The 24,408-nt window shown below is 42.6% G+C and overlaps 3 protein-coding genes across 7 annotated transcripts in view; 1 reads left to right on the top strand and 2 right to left on the bottom strand.

Moving 5' to 3' along the window:
* cars1 (cysteinyl-tRNA synthetase 1) overlaps positions 1 to 1,816 on the bottom strand; it is a 29,120-nt gene extending 27,304 nt beyond the window's left edge. The window contains exons 1-2 of one of the 2 annotated variants that reach the window (XM_054731994.2): positions 1,696 to 1,792; positions 236 to 463 (exon numbers count right to left, since the gene is read on the bottom strand). In XM_054731994.2, the coding sequence (XP_054587969.2) occupies positions 236 to 463; positions 1,696 to 1,717 (250 nt within the window). In that variant the 5' untranslated portion in view covers positions 1,718 to 1,792. Of the gene's footprint in view, positions 1 to 235; positions 464 to 1,695 lie in introns of both variants that reach the window. The other variant, XM_054731995.2, reaches the window with a different exon arrangement.
* Positions 1,817 to 1,870: 54 nt separating this feature from the next.
* On the top strand, positions 1,871 to 6,634 carry pex16 (peroxisomal biogenesis factor 16). Of its 4 annotated transcripts, none has more exons than XM_015953173.3 (11): positions 1,871 to 2,312; positions 2,694 to 2,729; positions 3,384 to 3,460; positions 3,555 to 3,688; positions 3,955 to 4,049; positions 4,149 to 4,229; positions 4,569 to 4,712; positions 5,116 to 5,188; positions 5,450 to 5,569; positions 6,186 to 6,250; positions 6,319 to 6,634. In XM_015953173.3, exons 1-11 carry the CDS (start codon positions 2,180 to 2,182, stop codon positions 6,375 to 6,377), a joined length of 1,017 nt encoding a protein of 338 aa, XP_015808659.3. In that variant the 5' UTR covers positions 1,871 to 2,179; the 3' UTR covers positions 6,378 to 6,634. The 4 variants fall into 4 exon arrangements, with proteins under 4 accessions (XP_015808659.3, XP_015808658.3, XP_054587972.2 ...); XM_015953172.3 differs by having other exon boundaries at positions 3,955 to 4,055; XM_054731997.2 differs by having other exon boundaries at positions 2,634 to 2,729.
* Positions 6,560 to 19,156, bottom strand: arfgap2 (ADP-ribosylation factor GTPase activating protein 2). Its single transcript, XM_015953171.3, has 16 exons — positions 19,034 to 19,156; positions 17,340 to 17,458; positions 17,148 to 17,220; positions 16,917 to 17,048; positions 14,817 to 14,900; positions 13,393 to 13,498; positions 13,096 to 13,152; positions 11,397 to 11,449; positions 10,982 to 11,118; positions 10,764 to 10,895; positions 10,555 to 10,683; positions 10,274 to 10,426; positions 10,078 to 10,201; positions 9,625 to 9,709; positions 7,377 to 7,501; positions 6,560 to 7,281 (listed from the first exon to the last, which is right to left on the bottom strand). The coding sequence occupies exons 1-16, from the start codon at positions 19,103 to 19,105 to the stop codon at positions 7,261 to 7,263; spliced, it is 1,602 nt and encodes a 533-aa protein (XP_015808657.3). The 5' UTR covers positions 19,106 to 19,156; the 3' UTR covers positions 6,560 to 7,260.
* Between the last annotated feature and the right edge of the window lie 5,252 nt (positions 19,157 to 24,408).

Genomic DNA, 24,408 nt, shown 5'->3' with positions numbered 1-24,408 from the left:
TTTGCTGCAGCTTTTCTGAGATCTGAAGCTACGCGTTGCAGCTAAAACCAACACAGGAGTGCAGTTTGTTTAGTGTTCTGTTATGTTGTTTAAGCAGTGATGAACGGATCCTTCCAGGAGTTCAGCCACAGGCGCCTCACACACAAACTGCTGCAAGAATAAATAGCAAAAATGCCTGCTGATGAGCTTCAGAAGGCCTTCAGTCTTCTGTTCATGCCGGAAACCGTCTACTCACTGCTGCTCTCTGTGGTGTCGTCCTGCTGCAGGGCAGCTATGTGTCTGTACCAGCGCAGAGCGTGAAGGTGCTGCGGATCGGGGGGCCGGGGGAGGAGCTTAAAGACTTTCAGGTCGGCCTGGGAGGGACCAAACCCAGCCAGGTAGCTGCGTGAGGAGAGGTAGTCGTTCAGGGCTGCTGTCAGTGCAGCCTCCTCATTTATCTGCAGCAAGAAGCCAAACTCAAAGGCTGCAGAAACAAGAGGGCAAACGTTCGCAAATCGTTACCGACCAAGCAGCAACATGCTGTTGATAATAACTAACACAACCCAACTAAAAACCTGGAATCGATAAGTTTATATAGAGCAAAGATCCTGGTTCAAGCTTTCGAAACGCTGGAGAGCTAGAGAAGAAAAGTTCTCCAACCTTGCTGAAGGTTTTTTTATATACTTCAGTTTGGAATCCGGCTGCTTTTTCATTCAGTTTGGTTCCTTTGAGGTACTCAGAAGGTAGTTAATGGACTGATCGGACTGACAGCAGCAAGAAGAAGACTTCTGGGTGAAACCTGCAGAATAAACGCGACTGTCCTGACGAATCTAACCAATACAAGCTTCAAACCAGCCTCTAATTTAACCTGGAAGGAGAAACTAAACAAAATTAATCACTAGAACAGGTAAAATGATGTGACACTAAATGACCAGCAAAAAAGCTCTGATAAAATAAAGATCACACAACTATGCACAAATAACTATGCACAATAAGGAAAATGATGCTGCAAACACAACCATCCAGGACCACTACTCAGAATGAAACTGAAACAAACTGATGGCATTTTCTGCCACACCTGAGATGAGTCAAACAGAAACTAACAACTAAAGAAGAAAATGAAAGAAAAACATGGAAAACAAAACCTAAAAGGAAAATAAAAGATAATCTAACACAAAGAGACAAAAAGGATGAAATTGTTATTCTGATTTATCAGGATGCAATAAGGATGCAGGCTAAAAGACATTCTTTTATAATTGAAAATAAAATAAAACAAACTATTTAGTCATCTGTATGGCTGTGTATATTTTTTTTTCGTTTTTTTACTCTTCTTCCACCGTAATATAATATATACATGTAATACCGTAATATAAACATGGTCATCAATAAATAAGCGCATCACATATTTGCTTCATTTTTTTGTTAAACTAAATATGCCGATATTAAAACTGTCCTCACATGTTAAAAGGTCGTATAACTCCCGAGTCATCTGTGCTTTGAAGATTAAACCCCATAAGCTTGAATCTAGAATCGTCTAATAGTTGAAGGGACTTTGGTTTGTCATCAGAACTGCCTTTAGCTGCTCGCTAACAGATGTAGCTGGCGCTAATTTCTTGTGACAGTTCAACATATAACGGAAACGCCATTGCTACTTGTTAGGTTGTTAACTAAATATATAATAAAATAAAAACCACACAATAAAAACAAAATGTTTACCTGTCTCTCCTGAGCTCGACATGACCACTGTGTTAAATGAGAGGATGCTGATGCAACAATAACGTGCCCGCCCGGACCGGAACTAGCACGCGTACCTTTGCTTTTGATTTTAAAGGGCAGCGTTCGTCTGTTGTGTATGTGTGCTTTACGGTCACCACAAAAATGTAGGTGGAAAAGCTGAAATTATTCTTCAAATATTTTTGAAAGTTTGATAAATCAAAATTAAGTTTTTTGATGAAAATATTAGAACTTTATTTAACTAATATAAACTCGAGAACGGATGTAGTTGAGTATTAAATCCAACAAGGGGCAGTAAACCTTTTCAGAACGGAAAGAGTCGTGAATTCCTAAAAAAGAAGAAGTAGAGGAAGCGGAAGTTTGTTTACTTTTCAAAAACAAGTCGAGCTGAGCTCATTAACTGGTTGTGGATAATTTATGAACGTTGGTAACTAAATGAGGACTTAATGCTTCAGCTAGAGCTGACATGTCTCATTTTAAGGAGTACATAGACGCTGCGAGTCGTCTATATGAGCGCTACACGGACTATGTGAGGAGGAATCCAGCTGCCACTGCACATCTGGAGAGCACCGTGAGGACAGTCTCCTACCTGATCGCAGGTAAGTCTGCTCATAAAAAAGATTAAGATGTGTCCAGTTTCGATCGGAAAGCTCCAGTCTAGTCCTCGTTTGTTTGTATTTTCCTTCCAAGCAGACATAACTGGACTTCTCCTTAGGTTTGATGTTCTAATGAATCTGCGCGTCGCCATTGCTTCTTGTTAGGTTGTTAAGTAAATAATACAATAAAAACCACACAATAAAAACAAAATGTTTACCTGTCTCTCCTGAATATAAAAAACAAATAAATTAGTGGCTCAGCGTATTGTTGATGTAACCTTGAACTGTGACCCTACCCAGAGCTGAGTTTCATTTTCCTTTCAGAAACAGCAGGTTTAGTCCTGCACGCAGCTGCTTCAATGTTTACACCTTTCTGTATTCCAGGGCGGTTTGCAGATTCTCATGAGATTTCTGAACTTGGTGAGTAAAACGATTCAGTCATTCTTCCTGCTTTTTATCATTTGTCTCATCAGCAAACTGTTGCTTCAGGTGGTAAATCCCTTTTTTTAAAGGCCCAAACTTTAAAAATGTCTGAAAATTCCAAATTGTGAAAAACATTTGTTGTGATTTTTTTTCTTTTCATCTGAACAAAAAAAAAGCAAAGTCATTGTTTATTCTGGATTGAAGTATCAGTGTAGCTGTGAGCCATAAAAGGCTCTGGTACCAGACATAAAGCATCAGACTACCTGGTTCTGACTGGTTCTGATGAATAAATGTGAGTCTGTTACCAGGATCTGGGTCACGCTTCTGCTGTCATATTTGCTGGATTTGGTCACGTTTAATGAACGGAGCTCACAAGTCTGCTTTTAAGCTTTTGAATAAAAGTCTGGGAGGGTTTGTGTTCCCAGTTACCAGGTAAAATATCACCCGGCTAAAGGACTTTTAAATCTAGTCTCATCAAGGAAATAAAAGTAATCAGCTAAGCTTCAGAAGCTGCAGCAAAAACCAAGAAAATCACAAAGAACAAACTATTCTGATGTCCCAGGTGAGGGGGTGACCATTACATTTCACAGCTTTGTCCTGGGATGGTTGTGATCGTGTCTCTAATTTTTGTCCTGGTTTTGTCATTTTCAGTGTATTCTGCCTCCAACCTGCTGGTGCTGTTTAATGACAGCATCCTGCGCCGAGGACTGAGATGTTCCCTCACCAAGGTTAGCCTAGAAACACGTCCAGTTGTGGAATAAATCCTGATCTTACCAGAGTTTAGGACGATTTAAAGCCCCCTCCAACCATGTGTGTCTCTAGTCCCTGTCTCAGCAGAGACTACTAAACTGGCTGTCGGTGCTCGAGTACGTGCAGGTTTTCCTGGAAATGGGAGCCTTCAAGCTGTGGGGGGAAGTCGGCCGTTGGCTGGTGATTGGACTCATTCAGATTTTTAAGTATGCCCCCCCTTTTCTGTCACAGTAAAGAACATTTTTGACTTCATTTCAGGCTCATGAGGACGGTTTGTTCTGATCAGGAGAAACATGAATGTTTGTCCTCTCTGGAAACATCTTGAGTTTTAGCCTTTTTGCTGAATCAGCTGATGGGTTTCTCCATTTAGTATGTCGGGATGCTTTAAGCCCCAACCCTGCTGTAAAAGTCTTTTAAGGACTGATAAAACATTCCAGTAGCTGCTAAATCTCTCCGTTTCCTTTTTTCTCAGGACAGTTTTCCGCCTCGTTCTTCTTCTGGTGTATAAATCTGGCCTCGGGACTTCACCTCCCATAATCCCTCTGGACAGGAGTGCAGAATGTGTTGGTGAAGGTTATATCAGCCTTTTTTTTAATAATAAAGGACCTGTCTGTATCCGTTGAGTCTTAACAATGACGGATGTATGAATAAGTGTTTTCTGCACAGCTGAAAGTAACAGTGAGCAGCAGGAGGACTCTTGCTTCGTGGGTCAAAGGTCAGGGCGAGTCATCAGGCCACTTGGCAGCGGTGAGAAATCAGATTTTAAGTTTAATCATCCTAGAAGGTTTAAGCTGGTCGGCTATTATCCAGAACAAAAGGATTTTTAAGTCACAAAAGGAAGTTCTACTTATTTCGTGTTTATTTTTTATTTTATTTTATTAAAATAAACAAAAACAAATTTTTGCTGTTAAAGTGTCCTGTAAACCTCCCGATCTGGTCCGGAAGTCCCGATCCTCCTCAGATCTTCATATTTTCTTCATGGATGTAAAATCTAAAGAAACTGAGCTTTCCCACAGATCTGAAGTTTGGCAGAAAGTGGGAAGAACCGTCAGATTAACCTCCTTCTGTCTCCATTCACTGGGTCAGCACCGTCTCTCCAGAACCGTCTGTGGGGAGCTCCGGTCCAGAGGAACAGGAGGAGCAGTTTGGCAGAGAACAGTACACCAACAGAACTGGGCCTCCAGGAGACTGTGGCCGAGTCCGTGTACATCAGCCGGCCTCTCGTTCACCGTATCCTTCCAGATGTTGATCCTGCTCCAGAACGTTCTCCCGGATGGGAATGTTTCCTCCTGACGTGTTACTCAGAATTTAAATGGCTCCAGCCAGAAGGGGGCGCCGTGGTCCGGCTTTCTTCAAGTGTTTCACAGACAGTAACAGGCTTTTAATCAGGTTTTTTTTTACCTGTAGATGCTGAATCAGCATTTTACTGTCTGTTTTGTAGATTTAATCTCCTTTTATTCTGATTTCAAACACATTTTCTCAGAACATCACAACCAGTTAGGGTGAAATTCTTTAAATGACGATTCCATTTTGTCTTTTATAAAACTAAATATTTTAAATTAAAAACACAAAAATTAAAGTTTAGTAGACATTTAACACCGGTTTTCCTTAAATTGGGTCTTCCTGACTGCAGTCCTTTGTCTGGGACTCTGTGGGAAACAGTCCTGGAAGCCGTGGCTCGTCTCTGGATTCCTGGAACTGTCCAGGTGAGCTAACCCCGTTTACTGGATTCAGAATTAAACAAAAACCTGATTTACTAAATAAATATGTCTGTTGTGACATTTGAGAAACGTTAGTTTAGAAAAGTCTGTTTTAGATTTTAAAACAACTTAATCAGGATATTTCAGCTCCCATGTGCCACGAGATTCCAGTCAGGATGTTAACCCAGTTTTGTGGGAATCACCTGTTTACTTTAAAATACATGGAAATGTTTTTTTTTAATTTTATATCCGACCCGTTCCTTCCAGCTTCGCCGTTCTCAGTGACGCCAGATTCCAAACCCGGTGGGAGCAGGCTGAGATGAGGAGGCGGGGCTTCCTGCTGCTGTATTACCTGCTGCGTTCACCTTTCTATGATAAATACTCTGAGTAAGTATCACTGACCTCGGGGTTCTGACCCAAAGCAGGTAGAACAGGTTCTCGGCATCTCTGGACTTAACCAGGTGCTCCGGATCCATTTTCAGGCGAAACGGCTGGAGCTCATTTGTAGGAAGTTTCAGGCTTTCATCGAGAATTCCCTCTTTAGGGTACGAACTTCCTGTTTCGGACCATCGGTTACCATAGCAACAACTGAAGGATAGAACTTGTCACCGAGCCTCTGATTGTAGGACTGGCCTGGTTGATCCGAGCATCTTTGGGCTCACTGAAACTCAGAACCACGAGTTTGTCAGTTTGGATCCAGGAATCATGAAGAAGTAAAAAAAAAAAAAAAAATCCAAACTGTTGTTTCAAAGTCTGACATTGTTTCATCAAATAAACAAACTTTAGACTGATCTGAATTCCTCTGGTCAGGTTTTCATCTCCAGAACTCTGAAAGTTCTGGATCTTTAACCTAAAGTGTAAAAGTTCTGGTTCTGCTGGTGAACTGGACTCAAGTTTATTCTGAATAAACGTTGATAACAACTGGAGCAGCAGAACTGATCCAAAGTCGCCCAGAACCGGAGGTCTCGGTTTGATCCTTTTAACATTCTGGGTTTTTCCTCAGGGAGAAAATCCTATTCCTGTTGAAACTTCTGGCGGATCACATTCCAGGAATCGGACTCGTGGCCCGTAAGTTCTGGTGTTTTAATCTTACGTTTGAATGTTCAGCAGAACCCTGACCCATGTTCTGGTTCCAGGTCCTCTGATGGACTATCTCCCCACCTGGCAGAAGATCTACTTCTATAACTGGGGCTGAACTGGTGACAAACCGGATCTGTCTGGACCCGGCTGCTCCTCGGAAACCCGACGGCAGCTCTGAGAGACTTTTCTTACCAGAGATTTTTCTCACATTCATTATTTTTATAATCCTGCGACTCGTCGTCGTGGTCCTCCGTGTGTGTGTGTGCGTGTGTGTTGGGAGGCAGTGAGAACTCCATGGAGCGTTTTGAGCTTTATTAACATACTCAACAGGTTCTTTTTTGGTCGCCTACAATAAATATTTCCATCCTTTCATTCTGCACATGTCTGGTGGCTCGTTGGGACAAAAACAGGCGGGACAAAATGAAAATCACGTCTGAGACGGGTCCGTTTGGGTCACGTTGTTCTGATTTCTTCTCAGTGAGGCGAGGCTGCAGCGGAGCCGAGATTCAGAGCTGCAGATGCATAGTCGTGTTAGACGAGCGGCGTCAGCTGGTTCTGTCTATCAGGAGTCCGTTTGGGTTCAAACCCGCCTGAGTCCCAGTTGAAGCATGAACAGAAACATCAGAACCCAAACATGATGTTCTCATTATAAACTACACTTTGTTTTAATGTCACAGAAGAAAAGAACATTTGATTAAATGCATCAGAATTCACGAAGAAAGAATAAACTTTTGTTTTGAAAATCTGAGACCGAAACGCAGCAAACAAAACCACAAAACTCTGCTTTTACAAAAGGTTTTTACCCTTTGATGTTTTGTTTTATGAAAATAAAATCCGGATTCAGCTAATGAGGGTGAACGAGGAAATACTGTCACTTCTGTAAAACTGTCTCTAGTGGAGGACAGAGGACAGGACACTTCCTGTCTCCATGCAGCTCCTCGTCCAGTCTCCTCACGTCAGTCAGCAGGCTGATGGTTCTGCTCGGGCGTCGGCGCCACTCAATACGACCCGTAACGGTCCTGAGAAAAACAACAAGAGTGTAAACAACATGTCTCGGTTCTCACCCAAAACGTCCCCTCCGTCGGAACCGGACCTGATGCTGAATCGCACTCACCTGAATCGTGTTCATCACGCCGTTGGCGATGACGGCCATCTTTCCCGCGACAGTCTTCACTCCCTGTTTGAACTGCGTTATGTCCGGGCCGGACGGGAGGACGCTGTCGAAACCCACCCCCCTCCCTGAGAAGACGACGAGGACAAAAAAGGAAATTTTAGTTACGTTTAAACCACCAGAAAGTCACATTCAGCCTTTTTCTTAGTTTCACGTCTCAGATTTCAGGTCAATTTTTGGCTATTTTTTCCCGCAACGGCTCAGTTCTGATTTTTGGGTAAAAGATCATCAGAAAGAAACACGAGTTGGAAAAGATCTAAAACTTCCTCGTCTTTAAATAAAAAAAAAACTCAGCTTTAGGAAACAGAATGAAGTCTGGAAACAAAAAATTACATTTCAGTGCATATTTTTTAGAGATGCACTGATGCTGAATGGGAAGGCCGATACCGGTCCAGCTCTGAGCTGCTGATACAGATTCTAACTCATCTATAAGAAACTTAATAACTTTGTAATTTCAGTTCAGGGCTGCGTCGGAGCGCAGTGAGAACAAATCTGTTGATTCGTGAGTAAACGTCTGATTACTGAAAAACGAAATGGTACGATAAACACCGATCAACCACTAGGGGCACCCTAGAGGGTGCTCGCTGCAGAACCACAAAGGCGGAGCTGCACCAGAGTCAGCCCCGCCCATTCACGCAAACAGCCTAGCCCACTGACTTCTTCTGTTTTTGTTTTTTGTTTGTTTTTTTATCGCAAACTAACCTGACCCACATGAATTACGGCTGTTACTGGTTACAAATGTTAATGCTACGTTCTATGCTCCAGTTAAACAAGATAAAAATAACTTGCTACATGACAAAGCCTGAATATATCCTGAAATGAAAGTTTCTTTTAGCAAATATCTCCCCACAGCCGCTCCAACAAAACGGGCCTACAACAGCATTTCAGGCTATCGTGTGGGTTCTGGTAGTCCAGTGGCGAGATCGTAAAGTTTTGCTTTCCCCTCTGCTGATGCTGGTTCGACTCTCGGTGGGGTCGGCAGCAATCTATTTAGCCAGGTGAAACATTTAATTTGTTTATATTTTAGTTGTAATGTTTATTTTCTGCAAAATATTTATGTCTCTAAAAGTTCTTTGAATTTGGTCGTTCCTAAACAGCATTTTAGTTGAAACTCTGCTCACAAATGGACTCACACTGGCTAAATAAACTAATAAATAAAACAAACAAACACATTAGTCATTATACTTTAAACGGTATACCAATAAATGGTTAAAAACATAGTACTGGCAAGTGTAGCTAGAAAGGAAGAAAAAAGTTTGCGCCGCTACTGGGAGGCAAACCTGCACAAAACTGCATGTCTATCTGACTCCATAACCACTTCACCACCACATCTGGTAAAAAGCAAGTGGTGTTACAAGTAATTGTGGCATCCAGTGTGTCTTTGTAGATGGGATGTATGGTTTTTCCGACGGTGTCTCAGTAGAAGTCATTTCAGAAATAATTTGTCAGAAAATTCACAGAATATCCAGATTTGAGAACCAAGATCTTCGGGGGAGGAGACCAAACTGAAGCTGAGATGGGAGGAAAATGCTTGAATGAGGCCAAAAATGGCTTTTGCATGTTTCTTATGAGGAAATGACAATATAACATGATAAAAAGTTCCAAAAGTTAGATTTTTAATTATATGAAACCTCAACTCCGTCCTCAATCTTGCATTTTAGATGATGTTAGCTATAACACCCTCTTTGGTTCCAGAATGCTATTAAGTCTGACAACTGGAAGGAATTGGGCTGACTCTGATGGAATGGGCGGGGCTGACTCTGATGGAATGGGCGGGGCTGACTCTGATGGAATGGGCGGGGCTGACTCTGGTGCAGCTCCGCCTTTGTGGTTCTGCAGCGAGCTCGACTTGACAGAGAAAGCTGCTCTTGCCTCATCAAAGAGGCAGCTTTGGTCAGTAAGCAACACTTTGGTAAGTTTAAGGTTAACACTTTAGAATTTGAGCTAATTTGATGTGAAAATCTAAAAACGTTTTCATAATTTTCTGTTTTTATTGCGTTTCTGTAATAAGTCAATATAAACGGTTGGTTAATAAATAATTTGAAGATCAAATATTAAACACTTTAATCTTCAGTTATTTACATGAAACAGGAAGAAGTTCAGGTTAAACATTAAACACGTTATTTATTCTGACAAAACAAAGTTTTTCTGTGAGTCTGAACCCGTGGGCGGGCGGGGTGGGGGGCGTTACCTTTGTCGCTGCCGTCTCCGAACAGATCAGCTGAGCTGATGGAAGTGTTGCCAGACAGACTCTCCAGCTTCGTCTTTGCTTCGTACTGATGGAAAGAACCGGGTCAGAACCAGAACAGAGCAGCAGAACTCAGGAACACATTTTAATAACGACTAAATCTGGATGTGTTACCAGGTTCAAACAGGAAGCTGCTAATAAAAGCAACAGAATAAAGAATATTAAATCCTGTTGAACTGGTTTTCTTTAAAAATGTCATTTAGAATTCATGGTGAAATATTTAACTAGAAGCACGTTTACAGAATGATGTCATCAGTCCTGACTGGACGGTTTGTCGGGCCAGAACTCTTTGAGTTTTAGCTGCAGGTTTTCAGAGGTTCAGATTTCTGTCCCATAAAGTTCTGATGGATCCAAACTGGACCCGGTATTTGGTTCTGGGCGTTTCTATTCGCTCACCTCGGCACTGCTCTCCCGACCAAAGAACATGTCGGAGGAGATGGCCTTGGCGTTGGCGAACTTCTCCCGGGCTTCACTGGACTCGGAGACCGGAGACACCTCAGCCTTTCTCCTGCTGGGAAGCCTGAAATCACACAAAACCAGGATCAGAACTGGACCGGGTCTGGAGAGTCCGACAGCCTGACTGAAATTGTACCTCTCTCCGATTGGCTGAATGCTAGAGATGGTGACCTCCTCTTTGGGCTCCTCCTTCTCCAGAGCCCAGGAGGTGGTGAAAGAACTGGTCCCTCCGTCGGTGTCCCACCTGGATCCAAAACTGTCCCCCACCGTGAACGGGTTGTCCTTGTACCTGAAACATGAGACTCGGGGTCATAACGGTCCCTGCTGCTCTGAGGAACCAGAACTCTGGTTCTTCTGCAGTTCCTGGTTTAATCCTAAAGCTGCCGGATTCTGATTGGCTGAATGAGTGACGCGTACTTTGGAGGTCCAGAAGTAAAACCGGGCTCATCAAACATGTCCAGTTTGGAGCGAGATGAGGACCTGACTCCCACAGGTGTTTCCTGCTCGATCACCTGCATCTCTGACATCACAGAGTGTGACACGACGCTGAAACAGGAAGAGGAACAGTCTCAGGTAAGGAGTCGACGCCTCACCTGTGTGGAGGAACACCTGGGTGGAGATCTTACCTCCTGCAGCCGAAGCCCATTCCCAGACGCTCAGCCTGCTCCCTCTTCTTCCCTTCCAGGTTCTGGAGCTTCTTCTCCTCCATTTTCCTGTCGATCTCCAGCTCCTTGTAGGCCAGACGCATGGAGACCACTCTGGAACGAGAGCGAGTTCAGGTCACGGCGCTGAGGCGTCAGACGGAACCCGGAGCAGAAGAACGAACAGGAATTCTGATGCTTACATGGATTCTTCAGCTTGTTTCTTTGCTTCGGTCACCTGCTCCTCTCTCAGCTTCTCAGCCACTTGTGCTTGTTTCTCCACCTCTGAGAAGCTTTTACTGCTCACCTTCTGGGCTCCGAGGCCTTTCTTAGCACCAAGCTGCACCGACAGGGACACGGATTCATTTAACCAGAACCAGCAGCCAACTGGGTTCTGCTTATAGTCAGAGCAGCTTCTGAAACATTTACGAGGTTTTAATCCTCCAGAAAACGTTCTGGTACCAGAGCTGAAATCAGGTCAAGGATCAAAAACCTCTCCAGACCAGAAAGATGAGGACTGGATCAGAACCAGACTCTTTGACGTTTTATCTGTTCTACTTTAAGTTTCAGAATTCTGAGAACCTGCAGCTGGGTTTGGGCTCCTTCAGACAAACTCACCCCTTTTTTAGCAGCCATGGGTTTCTTCTTCCCGATGATGGAAGTCTTTACATCTGGAACCCAAGAGGAACTCCGTTAGAACTGTTCCACCGGCTGGTTCTGATGTTAAAACCTCATTCAGAGTTAAACTGAAGCAGAAAGATTCATTCTCATCAAAGCCAGACAGCAGGCACCAAAACAACAAAGCAACTCAAGAAGCTCAGACATCAAGAACCTTTCATCAGTCCGAGAACATTGTTCCATCTAATCATCACTCCTGTAATGAAGCTCTTTGTTCCTGTTGGTCAGAAGCAGGTTATTCAGACTCTAGAAAAGCTGCAGGAACAAATCTACCCTCCGTGTCTCTGCAGATCCATACGAGCGTGAGGTTAAACATCAGGCACCATCACAAACACACAACCAGCACAGCGGGAGACCTCAGACAGGCAGCTGCTTTCACCTGAAGACATCCGTCCATCCCGAGACGACAGACGCATGGAGTCCTCTACAGGACGGGCCAATCAGAACCCACCAGCCCAAACACAGGAGGAGGAGGAGGTGGTGACTCAACATTCACTTCAACAAGATTTAAACTCCTGCATCAACTAGTGTCAGGATGTGGGTTCAGTTACAAAGTTACAAACTTCCTGTTTTATTATGGATCAAAACTTCAAGAACATCTGAAATCCAGAACCCGACCGGGTCTCAGAGAGCCGGAAACCGACCGGGTCTCAGAGAGCCGGAACCCGACTGGGTCTCAGAGAGCCGGAAACCGACCGGGTCTCAGAGAGCAGAAACCCGACCGGGTCTCAAATGGGCCATTCCCACCTGTACCGGATCGGCCCGGGCCGGGTAGCGTAGGTTGTTTACATATCTGGGTGGCCTGGTATTTTTCCGGGCCAACCAAGGCTCATTCTCAGCCCTCTTCTCCAGGGGTACTGCTTCAGGCCGACCAGGGCCAACACACCCACTGCTGACAGCATATTCACACCTTCCATTAGAGCAAGCCTCTGATCGGTGGGTAGAATCAGCCCACATGGGCTTAAAACAAGGATGTGTGGAATCAACCGGGCCAGGCTGGGGCCGACTGGGGCTACCCGGCCCGGGCCGACCCGGTACAGATGGGAATGGCCCATAAGAGCCAGAACCCGACCGGGTCTCAAAGAGTAGGAACCCGACCGGGTCTCAGAGCCGGAACCCGACCAGATCTCAAAAGAGCCGGAACCGGACCGGGTCTAAGCCAGAACCCGACCGGGTCTCAAAGAGTAGGAACCCGACCGGGTCTCAGAGAGCCGGAACCCGACTGGGCTGCGACAGCTGGAGACAAACCATGAACAACATTCAGAGGAAGTTTTCAAACTGTTTTCCAGGGTTCTAGGTTCCGTCCCGCTTTGGGTTCTGGAGTCACCAGTCCGCTCCTGCTGTCTTTCGGTTTTGTCCCCGGCTCGGAAAGCAGACAAACGTGAGAGTGTGTTGTGAATAAAGTTAATTGAGAAACTTTTGAGCCTAAAAGGCAACGAGAAACGTTACATGAATGACCTTTGCTTGTGATGACATCATCAGCCCCATGTGACCCGTGAGACTTGTTTTGTTGAATGAACCAATTCAGCATCATTTGAACTAAAGCTGTTCCTGTTTCCTTCTGTTGTGTCCCACCGGTCTCCAGCAGTCCCAGATCAGTTGCATTAAAGAGCCCAGAACCGTTGTGGGGACTACTCACCGATGGAGGCTTTAGGGGACGTACTCAGACCATCGATGCTCGGCCCTTCCTCTGGTTCTACGACCAGATGAAAAAACAAACCTGTTAGTATCACAACTCCGTTTGCTCTCATGAATCCTTTTTTTAAATTAAAAACCCAGAACAGAGTTTGCCAAAATCCAGACTTTTACCCGATCAGGCACACAACAACACATTCAGACAGATTAAGTAGACTGACTCAGATCAGATGTTTGGGGAATCTGTGTCTTTCTATAGATTACATTTATAACAGTTAACTAAGTGCTTGGTTCTGCTTACGGTTGTCATCCAGACTTTTAGGCGTTGTGTCCGTCAGCTGTTGGGTCAGGGTGGCGCCGTTCTGCTCGCTCACAGAGGATGGAGCCATGTTCCAATCAATAGCATCCTAAAAAAATAACTAATTTAAGTCTTCACATGTTCAGTTAGGAGAAAAACATCAGTTTAGACTTTTTAATGAGTTTATTGAAACTCAGCTGACCCACAGCAGAGACGACGACCACTTTCCACCATCACACACAGTAAGAAACAATTATAGAACATAAATCTATATTAATATTTATATTCAATTCAATTCATAAATACTTTATTAAGAGAGGGAAATTGATTGCTGTAGTAGCTCAGTATAATAATAATAATAATAATCAAGTCATCAAAGAGTTATTGTATATTACGATGGCTGTTGGCAGGAAGGATCTCCAGTAGCGGTCAGTGTTGCAGCCAAACTGAAGAAGCCTCTGACTGAAGACACTCTTCCGTTGTCGGACAGTCTTGTGAAGAGAATGCTCAGGGTTGTCCATCATTTTCTTGATTCTCTGGAGAATCCTTCTTTGCATTATCTCCTCCAGCGGTTCCGAAACTGCCGAAACTCTGGCTGAGTCCTTGAAAGGGCTTGGAGTTCCTCCATCTTGTTGTCCAGTGATCTCACATTGCCCATTATGATCGATGGAAGAGATGGTTTGAATTTCCTCTTTCTCTGTCTCCATTTTGCTCCCGCTCTGCACCCACGCTTCTTGGGTTTTAGCTCATTTGGGATTTGTGGCTTCAGTTGAGGTATTATTTCAGCCTTTCCAATGTTAATCAGCTGCTCCCGATTGTAAACCAGCTTGTTGCCATGGTTACGCATCATAACAAATGCTCAAAAAGTGAAAAAAAAGCTAAAAAAATAGCAGTAAAAATCCTCTAAGCTTCACAACACCAGAAACAGAAAAGTAAAGTGTCCAAAAAAATACAGTTTTTCTTGAGAAACTAGAAGAAAAAATGCCCAAGAAAAGGCAAAACTTACATATAGTCAACAGAGCTACTCCAACATGCAGCCACCCAGAGCAGCGCAGTTCCGGGAAATAATTTATGTTCCCTCCAGAGAGCACACTTTGTTAAATCCTCCACTAACACAGAACAGCCATGAGATAATGTCAGATTCCCGTGGGTCCCGTGTGTCTTTTGTTGATTTTAGCACCATTTATGTGAAGTAGCCGTTTTTCCACCGACATAACTACATACAGGGTAAATATAATTTGTGGATGAGGGACACGCGTGGATGATGGAGACCTTCAGTACTGCTCTTCCCCTGTTCTACCACTAGATGGTGTTCCTACAAATTGGTAAATACCACACAATGCGTAAAATCGTTCCCACGCACGAAATAAGCGCAGATCTGTTCGAAAGTACGATTGATAAATGAGAGCCCTGGTCACTAAACCAACCTGAGCTTGTGTGTGTTCTGCAAAAAAGTCAGCCTCTTTCTTCTCAGGAGCAGGAGTTCCTCCTGCAGAGGAGTCGATCCACATCTGAAACGGAGACAGGAGGAGCTTATTATTCAGGTATTAATCTGGTATTAATGTAACCTGGGAGTTTGAAGTATTTTCTTTTGAACCGATTTTATTGTAGAAGCCTTTACTCCTGCTCTGGTTGTTTCATTCTAATTCTAAAAACCCTATGAACTCTGAACTTCAGACACAACCAGTCACACCTTTGAGCCTTAGGAAGGATGAGGTCACCAGGAATAACAGGAGAGTCCGGAAACCAGCCGGAAGCAACAAATTTAACTTCTGTGTTCTAAAGTTCTACAAAGTGATCAACCAGGCTGAATGTGTGACACGGCTGATCCAGATGATTTAAGAATCTTGTGTTTAATAGACAGACGTGCACACACAGGTGGTGCCGCATGTTTTTATGATGATGTAATTCCAACTGCATTGTTGGTTATTTTTTAAAACACAGGAAAGGTTTCTCTTTACCTTGCTGACAGTTTCGTTTGCCGACTGCAAAACATCGTCAGAGCTGACGCTGATGGTGGCGTCAATTCCTACTCCGTTTACCCGCTCTCCCCTCTCTGATGATGCAGTCCCATGCACGATCCAATGTGTAAACTCCATCATCTCTGTTCATGGTCCCACATCCACGTCTCCTTATCTCGATAGCTTCCTTTATTCATCTTTTGTATTTTTGTTGTTCGCTGTTTATGATCCTTGTGTCGTCCCAGTCCGTTACATGGTTTTCTCTTGTGCAGTGATCTGTTACGGCTGACTTCTTTATTGTGCTTTCTGCTTCTTGTTATGCTGCTCGTGTGTTTTCGACTTGTTTCTTTCTCGCACTTCTTTCTATGTTCTATTGTTCGTGTGTTGAGTTGGCGTCCGGTTTCTCCTGCGTATGTTTTATTGCAGAGTTTGAATGGGATTTTGTAAACGACTCCACATTTAAGTCCAGCTGGTATCTTATCTTTTGGGTGTACTAGTCTGTTTCTAACTGTTGTGTATGGTTTTGTTGGTGTGTTTATGTTGTGTTTTTTCATCGTTGCTGTTATTATTTTTTCTGTTATGCCTTTGATGTATGGTAGTGTTATCATTGGTTTTGGTTCTTGTCTTTCTGGGTTTTTGGTTCTTTGCTTTGGTTGTTCTTTTCTTTCTGTTGTTGTTTGTTTTTTCCTTCGTTTATTGCCCATGTCGGGTATCTGCAGGTCTTTAAAGCGTGTTGTACGTGTTTGTCCTCTTGTTTATGATCTCTTCCGTTATCATGTTTGCTCGGTGACATGATGTTCTGATGACTAACGCCACCATCAGCGTCAGCTCTGAGGAATTTTGCAGCCGCGAACGAAACTGTCAGCAAGGTAAAAAAGAAACCTTTTCTGTGTTTTAAAAAAGAACCAACAATGCAGTTAGAAAAGCAACACAATAAGAACATACCAAAGACGTAATTCCAAGTTTATTATTGGGGCGATGGTGGCACAGGAGTTAAGTGCTCGCCCCGTAATCGGAAGGTTGCAGGTTCGAGCCCCGCTCAGTCTGTCGCTGTCGTTGTGTCCTTGGGCAAGACACTTAACCCACGTTGCCTGCTGATGGTGGTCGGAGGGACCGGTGGCGCCAGTGCTCGGCAGCCTCGCCTCTGTCAGTGCGCCCCAGGGCAGCTGTGGCTACATTGTAGCTCATCCCCACCAGTGTGTGAATGTGTGGGTGAATGACTGATTGTGTTGTAAAGCGCCTTGGGGGGTTTCAGGACTCTAGAAGGCGCCGATTATTAAACTGAGTTAACCAGAAGGGGCCGTCTGATTTACTCTTTTGTGTGTCCTGTCGTGGGTGCTTTATAAATAAAGTTTATTCACTAGTTTGGTTTATCTGTATAAAGTCATTAACTGCTTTAAAATCTTAGACTTCCACATTTTTCATTCTGAACTAAATAAGCTCTACAGATTTAAACATCCTGCTGTCAACCACCTGATACCCCGTCTTACTCGTGTCTCTTTAGCTAATATCAACCTTGTGTGTCTCCATTACTTCTCCAAACCCTCCCATTCACTCAGAACTCACGTCTGTGCCGTATTTAGACAAAGCGGCGTTGGCCAGCTGCCGAATCTTCTCTCTGTACATCTGGGCAGCACGGCTGTTATACTTAGCATTGGTGTCATTTGTGGAGCAGCCATGTTGGCGGAAGAAGGCCGTCTTCAGACAGAAACAGAATTTGTTATCGCTTTGTGTCGGGCTGACCCTGAACACCAAATCACAGCTGACTCTAATAAACACCGTCAGATGATAACTTACTGCATTGCTGTTGCCGCCAACCTGCATACATCTGAGCTGAAACCAGTTCCAGTTTGAGTCCAACTCAGTGGATCTGAAGAGAAACAAGAAATAATTTACCACCTGCGATCAGGGGAACGCTGATGGGAGGTCGAGCTAAACCTGCGAAACAAGGCGACAGCTCTGGTCGTCACGAAGATCTCTGAGGCTCACCTGATGAAGCTGAGGTGAACCCCCAGTGAGCGGTGGATGCCAGAGCAGTCAATGCACAGAAACACACCGTACGAGATGCTTGCCCAGCTCGGGTTTTTGGCAGCACAGTCAAAACACACCTGCACACACATCATCACGTCAACGTGGACCAGACACTATGCAGAACAATTCAAACACCTTTTTGGATTCACGAGCCTAAGAATTAAAGTAGTTCTGATGGTGAAATGAGGCCTGACCAGGTCTAGCATAATGAGGTCGTGGAGCGTACACTGAAAATAAAAAAAACGTTTCAAGCGTCTCACTACTGCTCAGCTAAAATACAGCTGGTTCTTAAATTAATTATTTAAGCCTGAGCTCATTTATCTCACTCGCTGAGTTTAAAACAAAGCATCGGTCAAATCCTGGCTTCATTTATTTCACTGCATCAAATTTCATTTATAGACTAAAAAGCAAATAAATGTTTGGGTTAATTTCCAGTCTACTTTTTTTGAAATATTAATGACAATTGAAAGTTACCACTTCTACATGAAAAACAATAAACTGAGAAAATACATCAGAATCGTGACTTTAATTGCTTACATTAAAATCTGTATTTATAATATCAGGAAGGATGTGAGACTTTATAAATGAAGACCTGTTATAAAGTTCCATCCATCCATTTTCTTCTGCTTATCTGGAGTCGGGTCGCGGGGGCAGCAGCTTAAGTTGAGAGGCCCAGACTTCCCTATCCCCAGCCACTTGCTCTAGATCCTCCAGAGAATATCCCACGGCATTCCCTGACCAGCCGAAAGACATAATCCCTCCAGCGTGTCCTGGTCTCCCTTTAGGTCTCCTCCTTGTTGGATGTGACTGGAAAACCTCACCGTGGAGGAGTCCAGGAGGCACCCTAACCAGACGCCCGAGCAGCGGATCTACTCCGAGCCCCTCCTGGACGACCGAGCCTCTCACCCTATCTCTAAGGGAGAGCCTAGTACTCGTGATCTGTTCTTTTATTCACTACCAAAGCTCGTCACCATAGGTGAGGGTAGGAACGTAGATCGACTGTTCTAACGTTAAGCCAGTAATTATCTTGGTACAATTACTTATTTTTAATAATGTGTTAGGTGATTTTATTTGCAGTCAAACAAATTTGGGTGACTTGAGACATTTTTATGTGGCAGTTCTCAGATCTGTGAAGCTTTCGCTGGTAAAACTTAAACAGTTAAACTTGATGAAGCCAAAATCTTCCCAAGCAGGCAGTTAACACGAGTGGAATCACGTTACACCTAAATCAACACATAAAAACGACTTTATTAGCGCCGAACTGGGTAGAATGTCTGATGAAATAACACTGAGAACTGACACGTATTTCAAGTATAATCTACCAACAAACAAGTCAGTGAACCTTCCATAATTTAACGTGATTCGATGAATTACATAATTGATATTTAATCGTGAATTTGCTCTATTAAATAATACTGGTTCGGTTCCTCGAAAGCACCGTTGCTTTAATCTTTCGTCTCCCCCCAGCAAACACGAACCGTTTACGTGGCCTTTGGTTTTCCTGCCGCACCGGCAGGCTAGCAGCTGTTAGCTCCAGTTAGCAGTCGGTGCTAACAGTCCCTACATAAACATATCAAGCTAACAAACGAATGCCAGGTAAAAACATAACTCCACGAAGACACATCACAACCAACAGCCTCATATTTGGGTACCTTGTTCGTAGGAATTGATCTCAATCTTTTGAAAATTGTAAGAATTTCGGTCTTATTTGGTTCCGTTGCCATCTTGCCGAAATGACACTTTCCATAAGCTGACGTCACTACGGAACGTCGGTTAGTGGGAGCTCGAAAAAGCGAAAGCTTTTTAAAAAAAATTAAAAAGATAATTTGATTAACGGGAAATACCTGCGCACGCAGTACAAAATGGTGTGTTTTAATGTACATGAAAAAAAAATCTAAATTATTCACAGTTAAACAACTGTGCCACCTTTCCCTCTTCAACCAATCAGATTAGAGCTTTCACTCAGGGTCAGGTGAGAGATACCAAAATGACCAAAAGGCTCCCATGATGATGACTACAACGATTTATTTGGTAAAATAAAGCTACACAACTAAAATTGTTTTTTAACATTTGTCAGTGTCAGTGCGCCCCAGGGCAGCTGTTAATGTGTGTGTGTGAATTGTTGAATGATACACTGTAGTGTAAAGTGCTTTTATTCTGAAAGACGCTTTACAAGTGCGGGCCATTTATCATTTTATCATTATAATTTTTTTACTTTGCCTTTTAAATAGCAAGTCACCCCCAAATCAACTTTTTTTTCCTGATAAACTATATAAATGTGTGTCTAATCGTGCTGCAGACACGTGTAGTCAATAGTTTTGCACATAAGTGCATTTTAGTTGAAATTTAAACTTTCTGCCTAAAACTGTCAGTGTTGTGCCGTAGTCAGGTAAAAACTCTGCACTGCATTTGAATTTAATTCTGCCATCACTACTGGCTAAGAGGTACCCTAGGACATTAGCTGGTACCATATGATGTCACAATGTCATTGTGAGCCTGTGTGTGTATTTGTTAGCAGCTCCGCCCTCTCGGTCTGCTAGGCAACAGTATTTGCTGCATTTTTCAAACAGGAAGTGGGAGTGGAGTAATACTCTGGTCTTGCTCTTTAAGTATTTTGTCTAATTATTTTAATTATTTTGTATTTAACTTTGAACTTCGTGTTGCAGAATGTTGTTCAAAAGTTGTAGTTGGAATAAATGCAACAATACAAATTTCCTTTTACTCTAATTTCCCTCTGGGATTAATAAAGTATCTTTGAATTTGAATTGAATTCAAATTTCTATTCAGTTTGTTATGTGTGATGTTCCACTGCTTTGATCATTTATATTCTTTTCATTTTCTCAGAATATAATTGAAACGAGTCAGAGACGTCATTACCTCACAGTTCAGCGTGAGCTCAGATCTGGTTTAACCTGCTGGAGGAGAGAACCTCCTCCTCCTTCTGCAGCAGCAGCAGAGCAGTTTGTTGTGAAGCGACCAGGAGCCATCATGGAGGCAGGTGTCATCCTCCTGCTGCTGTCCTCTCTGCTGGGGCGAAGCTGGACTCTGAGCTTTTATGGAGACAGCATCAGTGTCATGCCTCTACAGAAGAACTCAGATGGAACATTGAAGGTATGAATTTAAACAACTTCATACCTGGAATGAATATTTATTTTACTAAAATGGAATCAAGCAAAAGACAGAAACAACAGTTTTACTGTCTAATACCTGAACCCGATGTTCAGAAACAGGATTGTAGGAGCTGAAAATCATGATTTTAGAAGAAGCAGACCAAACCAGTCTGGAGGAGAGATTCTTGGCGTGTTACAAGGCTGCTAGTCACCCAAAGCTGCTGTTAGAACTTTCTGTGATTTACAGGAAGCAAATTTTCAACTTAAAAGAGTTCTAAGTGAAAAAACATTCGTAAGAAAATTATAACACAACTGAAACCAAAATAACCTCGATCTGATCTCAAGAAATTCTTAATCTGTTAGTGGAAATTAGGAATAAAGGAGGATGTTTCCAAGACAAACTCAATGGATCACTGTTTATATCATTCCAATCCTAACGTCTTCTTGATCAGGTGGAAACATTTAAATATCAGCAGTCAGTCTAACATTCATTCATCATAAATCTCTCCACAGAACTCTGTTTAAATATGACCAGACCATTTAAAGCAGGATTACATGTGACTATTCTAGTTGAACCATCAGACCAGAACCAAAACCAGGACCACGACTACATTTCTGTTGTTTTTAACCATATTTTACTGATTTTATGGAATTTTATAGAATAGCCACATGTAAACCTGCTTTAAATGGTCTGGTCATATTTAAACAGAGTTCTGTGGAGAGATTTATGATGAATGAATGTTATTGAAAGCTGTTTGAACAACCTCAGTGCAGAGAAATAGAAACATTATAACCTCTAACATCCATAAACCTACATTCAATGTTTATGAACGTCTTCTGTTATTTTATTATATGTTTTTTATATTGGTGTTATCATTTATGTTAACATCTTCATTAAATAATTTCAGATGTTTTAAATTGACTCAACTCTGCTCATCCCTTGAGTTAGGAGCCATTGTCTGACTGGATTATTTAAAGGTCAAAGATCAGATAGGAAACACTTTCTCTAAAACCTCCCTCAGACCTTTAGAAAGTCTGGATCATGAGTTCTGGTTTGGGTTCTGATGTGTTTTGACCCTGCAGGTGACCTTCTATCACAGACAGAACGGCAGAAGCGACTGTCAGAACCAGACGTCGTTTTTCTGTGAAGGAGGAACGTGTTCAGACTTTGTCCAATCAGAAGTTCTGCAAATGGACTGGGACAACTCGGATCAGGGCCGGTGGTGCCAGTCTGAAGGACTCACAACAGAAACCGTTCAACCCAATAGAACCACATTCACGCTGAGGTCAGTCCAAGTCACGGAGACAGAACTCAGGATCTCAGCCGAATCTGATGTTTCTGAAACAAGAATTAATCTGCATTAACTTAATAAAACTCGTCATTCAGCAGAATGTTTTCTGGTTTTGGTCGGGCCTGACTGGTTCTGATCCAAAGTCACTTTATTTTTTATTTGACGGAATTAAGATGCTTTTAATTTAACGAATAACTTAAAGTATTTTTCTGGAGTATTTCTTTTATCCGATGGCACCATCTAGTGGCTGACAAGCATATCACACAAAAAGTCTGTCGACCCGTTTTATTGAGATGGCGACTTCACGTTTCCTGTTTATTTATGTCCTTCTGTAGCTGACAAACAGAGCTAAAACACGTTTTACAAGTATAATTCTCATGTCATGCTGTGTTTTCATATATTTATATTTTAAAGACTTACTTGTCCGTGAAAAGTTCACCAACTCTGCATCAGCCGAGGTATTCCTTAAATTTGAAGCATCTCAGCGGTAGTCTAACGCTATTGGTTAGTTCTGGTCTGCGCTCAGTTTCCTATTGCACGGAGCTCTGTGGGGTAGGGGGCGTGCTTAGCAAAAAATTGTAAATAAATGAAAGACGTATTGCTTACATTATATCACAGTACACGATGAGATAATCACTTTTACGGATTTCTGAAAACTCATACACAATTTCTGAAAGGAGAAAACTCCGGAAAGCTACTTTAATTCCCTGTTAAAATGGCTGAAAGTTAAAATCTATCAGATCAGTTTAATTCTAACAGAATAGAATATTTATCTCTATTTATTTGAATAAAATCTCAATTGAAATTCAAACAAAAGAAATACATAAAAGAAATCAACGTATTATTTTTACATTTATTTTATTTCTAAACCAATTTGATTGTCGAATATTTATCCCTGAGTGTGATTTTTTTATGCTTCTGTGTTTTTTATTTCTAAAAATTACAAAATAATAAATAAACACAAAAACATGAATTACTGAGATTAAATAAAAAAAAAACATAAACTGGGAATGAAATTTGTTTTTATTTACTTTGGGACACATAAAGATTAAAAATCTATCCTGTTGATGACCGTGGAGGTCAGAGGTCAGACAAGAAGCCATAAAAGTGAACGTTTAACATTTCTGAAGACGATGGATACAAGTTGACTCAAAAACATCGTTTAAAAAGAAATGAATGATCTGGCGGTCATTTAGAAGTTTAACACATTAAAATAGTTTTAAGAAGGTGATTATATAAATGAATAATGATGATTGTATTGAAAACTTGACGCAGTTTTTTGGAACCCTAAAATAGAATAGAATTAATAAAGTTGAATGTGATTTAAACGATGAACTTTTATTTTCTGGTGCTTTTGTGGCAAGCGTCATCGCTGCTGTTCGTGTCTGACGTTATAAAAAGAAAGTTTAAACCAAGTGGAGCATTAAAAACAACAAAGAGAATAAAAGGCGACAAACATTTCCTCATTGTTACGTGTCTGATGAATCATTTGTGACTGAGCTTCAGAGGAACATTCCGATCTTTCGCATCAGCACCAAACAGAAATCACACCAGCTTTGGCTCCAAACACAGTTTCTGTCATATCCCATGCAGGTTCGAATTACGGGGGAGCTAAGGGGAGCCTGGCTGCCCAGAAAGGATGACAGGCTCCCCTAGAAGCCCTCAACAGCAGGAGGAAACTGAAAAAGATCCTGTTTCTGCCTATATTGCGTTATTTTTATGGACTCTCAGCGTTACAGGTATTCTTTTGAGCAGCAGAGCGCTGTTTGCTGATGCACACCAGGCAGCTGCATCCTCCACACGGCCACAGTAACAATTCTAAATATGACGCCACACAATCGTTTATGTCCACTCGTGTTCTCTGGTACTTTCTGTCTTCCATTCATGCATGACGTGCTCTGCTGCTGCGGGCTCATCACCCGTGCTCCGGTGACTTCAGCTCACTGGCGCGGTCTGTGGTCGGTAGGTCCCGTTGATCTGCGTAGTTCAAAAGTAACTCATGAGGTGAAAACGTAGGAAGCCAGGAATCAGTTTTTCTGGAGGATGGAGAGGAGATGCAGGAAGATGAGAGACAAGAGGACAGGAAAAGAGTCAAATAAAAAAAAACAATAAATCAAAAAAGAAAGGGATTGAAAAGGAACAGGGGCGTATCCAGGGAGTGGCCTGGGGACCCCTAAATTTATAAAGTCTACATACCTCTGCTTTGGGCCTGTTTTTTTTCTTCCTCCTTCCTTGGCTTTCGGAATGCTCATCCCGATGGCTTGGGTGTTCTATTCATCGCAAAAGATATCAAAAGTTTAAACACGACGACAACACCATGTCCTTCTACAGTGCTACCCACGCACGTGATCTACGGCACCCTAAACGGTCAAAAGCATCGGAGCGGGGGCCCAAGCGGGAGCTCGTCATGCAGGCCAGATCATTTGAATTTAAATATTGATGTTTTAATTTCATGTCATTTCAGAGGGAAATTTTGAATATGTACAGGGTGCATTTCATATTACAAACATAAATTTAATACATTTGTGTATTTTTAAAAAATTTTTATTTTGCGCCCTGACCATCAGATGGCGCCCCAGGCGCCGGCCCTGCCTGGGGTAGCACATTCCACCCTTGAAATTGGAT

Source organism: Nothobranchius furzeri, chromosome 9 (assembly GCF_043380555.1).
Source record: "Nothobranchius furzeri strain GRZ-AD chromosome 9, NfurGRZ-RIMD1, whole genome shotgun sequence".
Taxonomy (NCBI): domain Eukaryota; kingdom Metazoa; phylum Chordata; class Actinopteri; order Cyprinodontiformes; family Nothobranchiidae; genus Nothobranchius; species Nothobranchius furzeri.
The sequence above is the reverse complement of the archived record's forward strand: the minus strand, read 5'-3'. Positions and strand labels throughout refer to the sequence as shown.

Bases quoted from the DNA above. Each gene is read 5' to 3' on its own strand.
- pex16 (XM_054731996.2), top strand. From the start codon at position 2,180: ATGTCTCATTTTAAGGAGTACATAGACGCTGCGAGTCGTCTATATGAG. The intron at 2,730-3,383 runs GTGAGTAAAACG...TGTCATTTTCAG, and splicing joins TCATGAGATTTCTGAACTTG to TGTATTCTGCCTCCAACCTG. The intron at 5,570-6,185 runs GTAAGTATCACT...GTTTTTCCTCAG, and splicing joins TTCTATGATAAATACTCTGA to GGAGAAAATCCTATTCCTGT.
- arfgap2 (XM_015953171.3), bottom strand. From the start codon at position 19,105: ATGGCAACGGAACCAAATAAGACCGAAATTCTTACAATTTTCAAAAGA. The intron at 11,450-13,095 runs GTGAGTAGTCCC...CTTGGGTTCCAG, and splicing joins GTCCCCTAAAGCCTCCATCG to ATGTAAAGACTTCCATCATC. The intron at 10,202-10,273 runs GTACAATTTCAG...GTGTGATTTCAG, and splicing joins ATTCAGCCAATCGGAGAGAG to GCTTCCCAGCAGGAGAAAGG.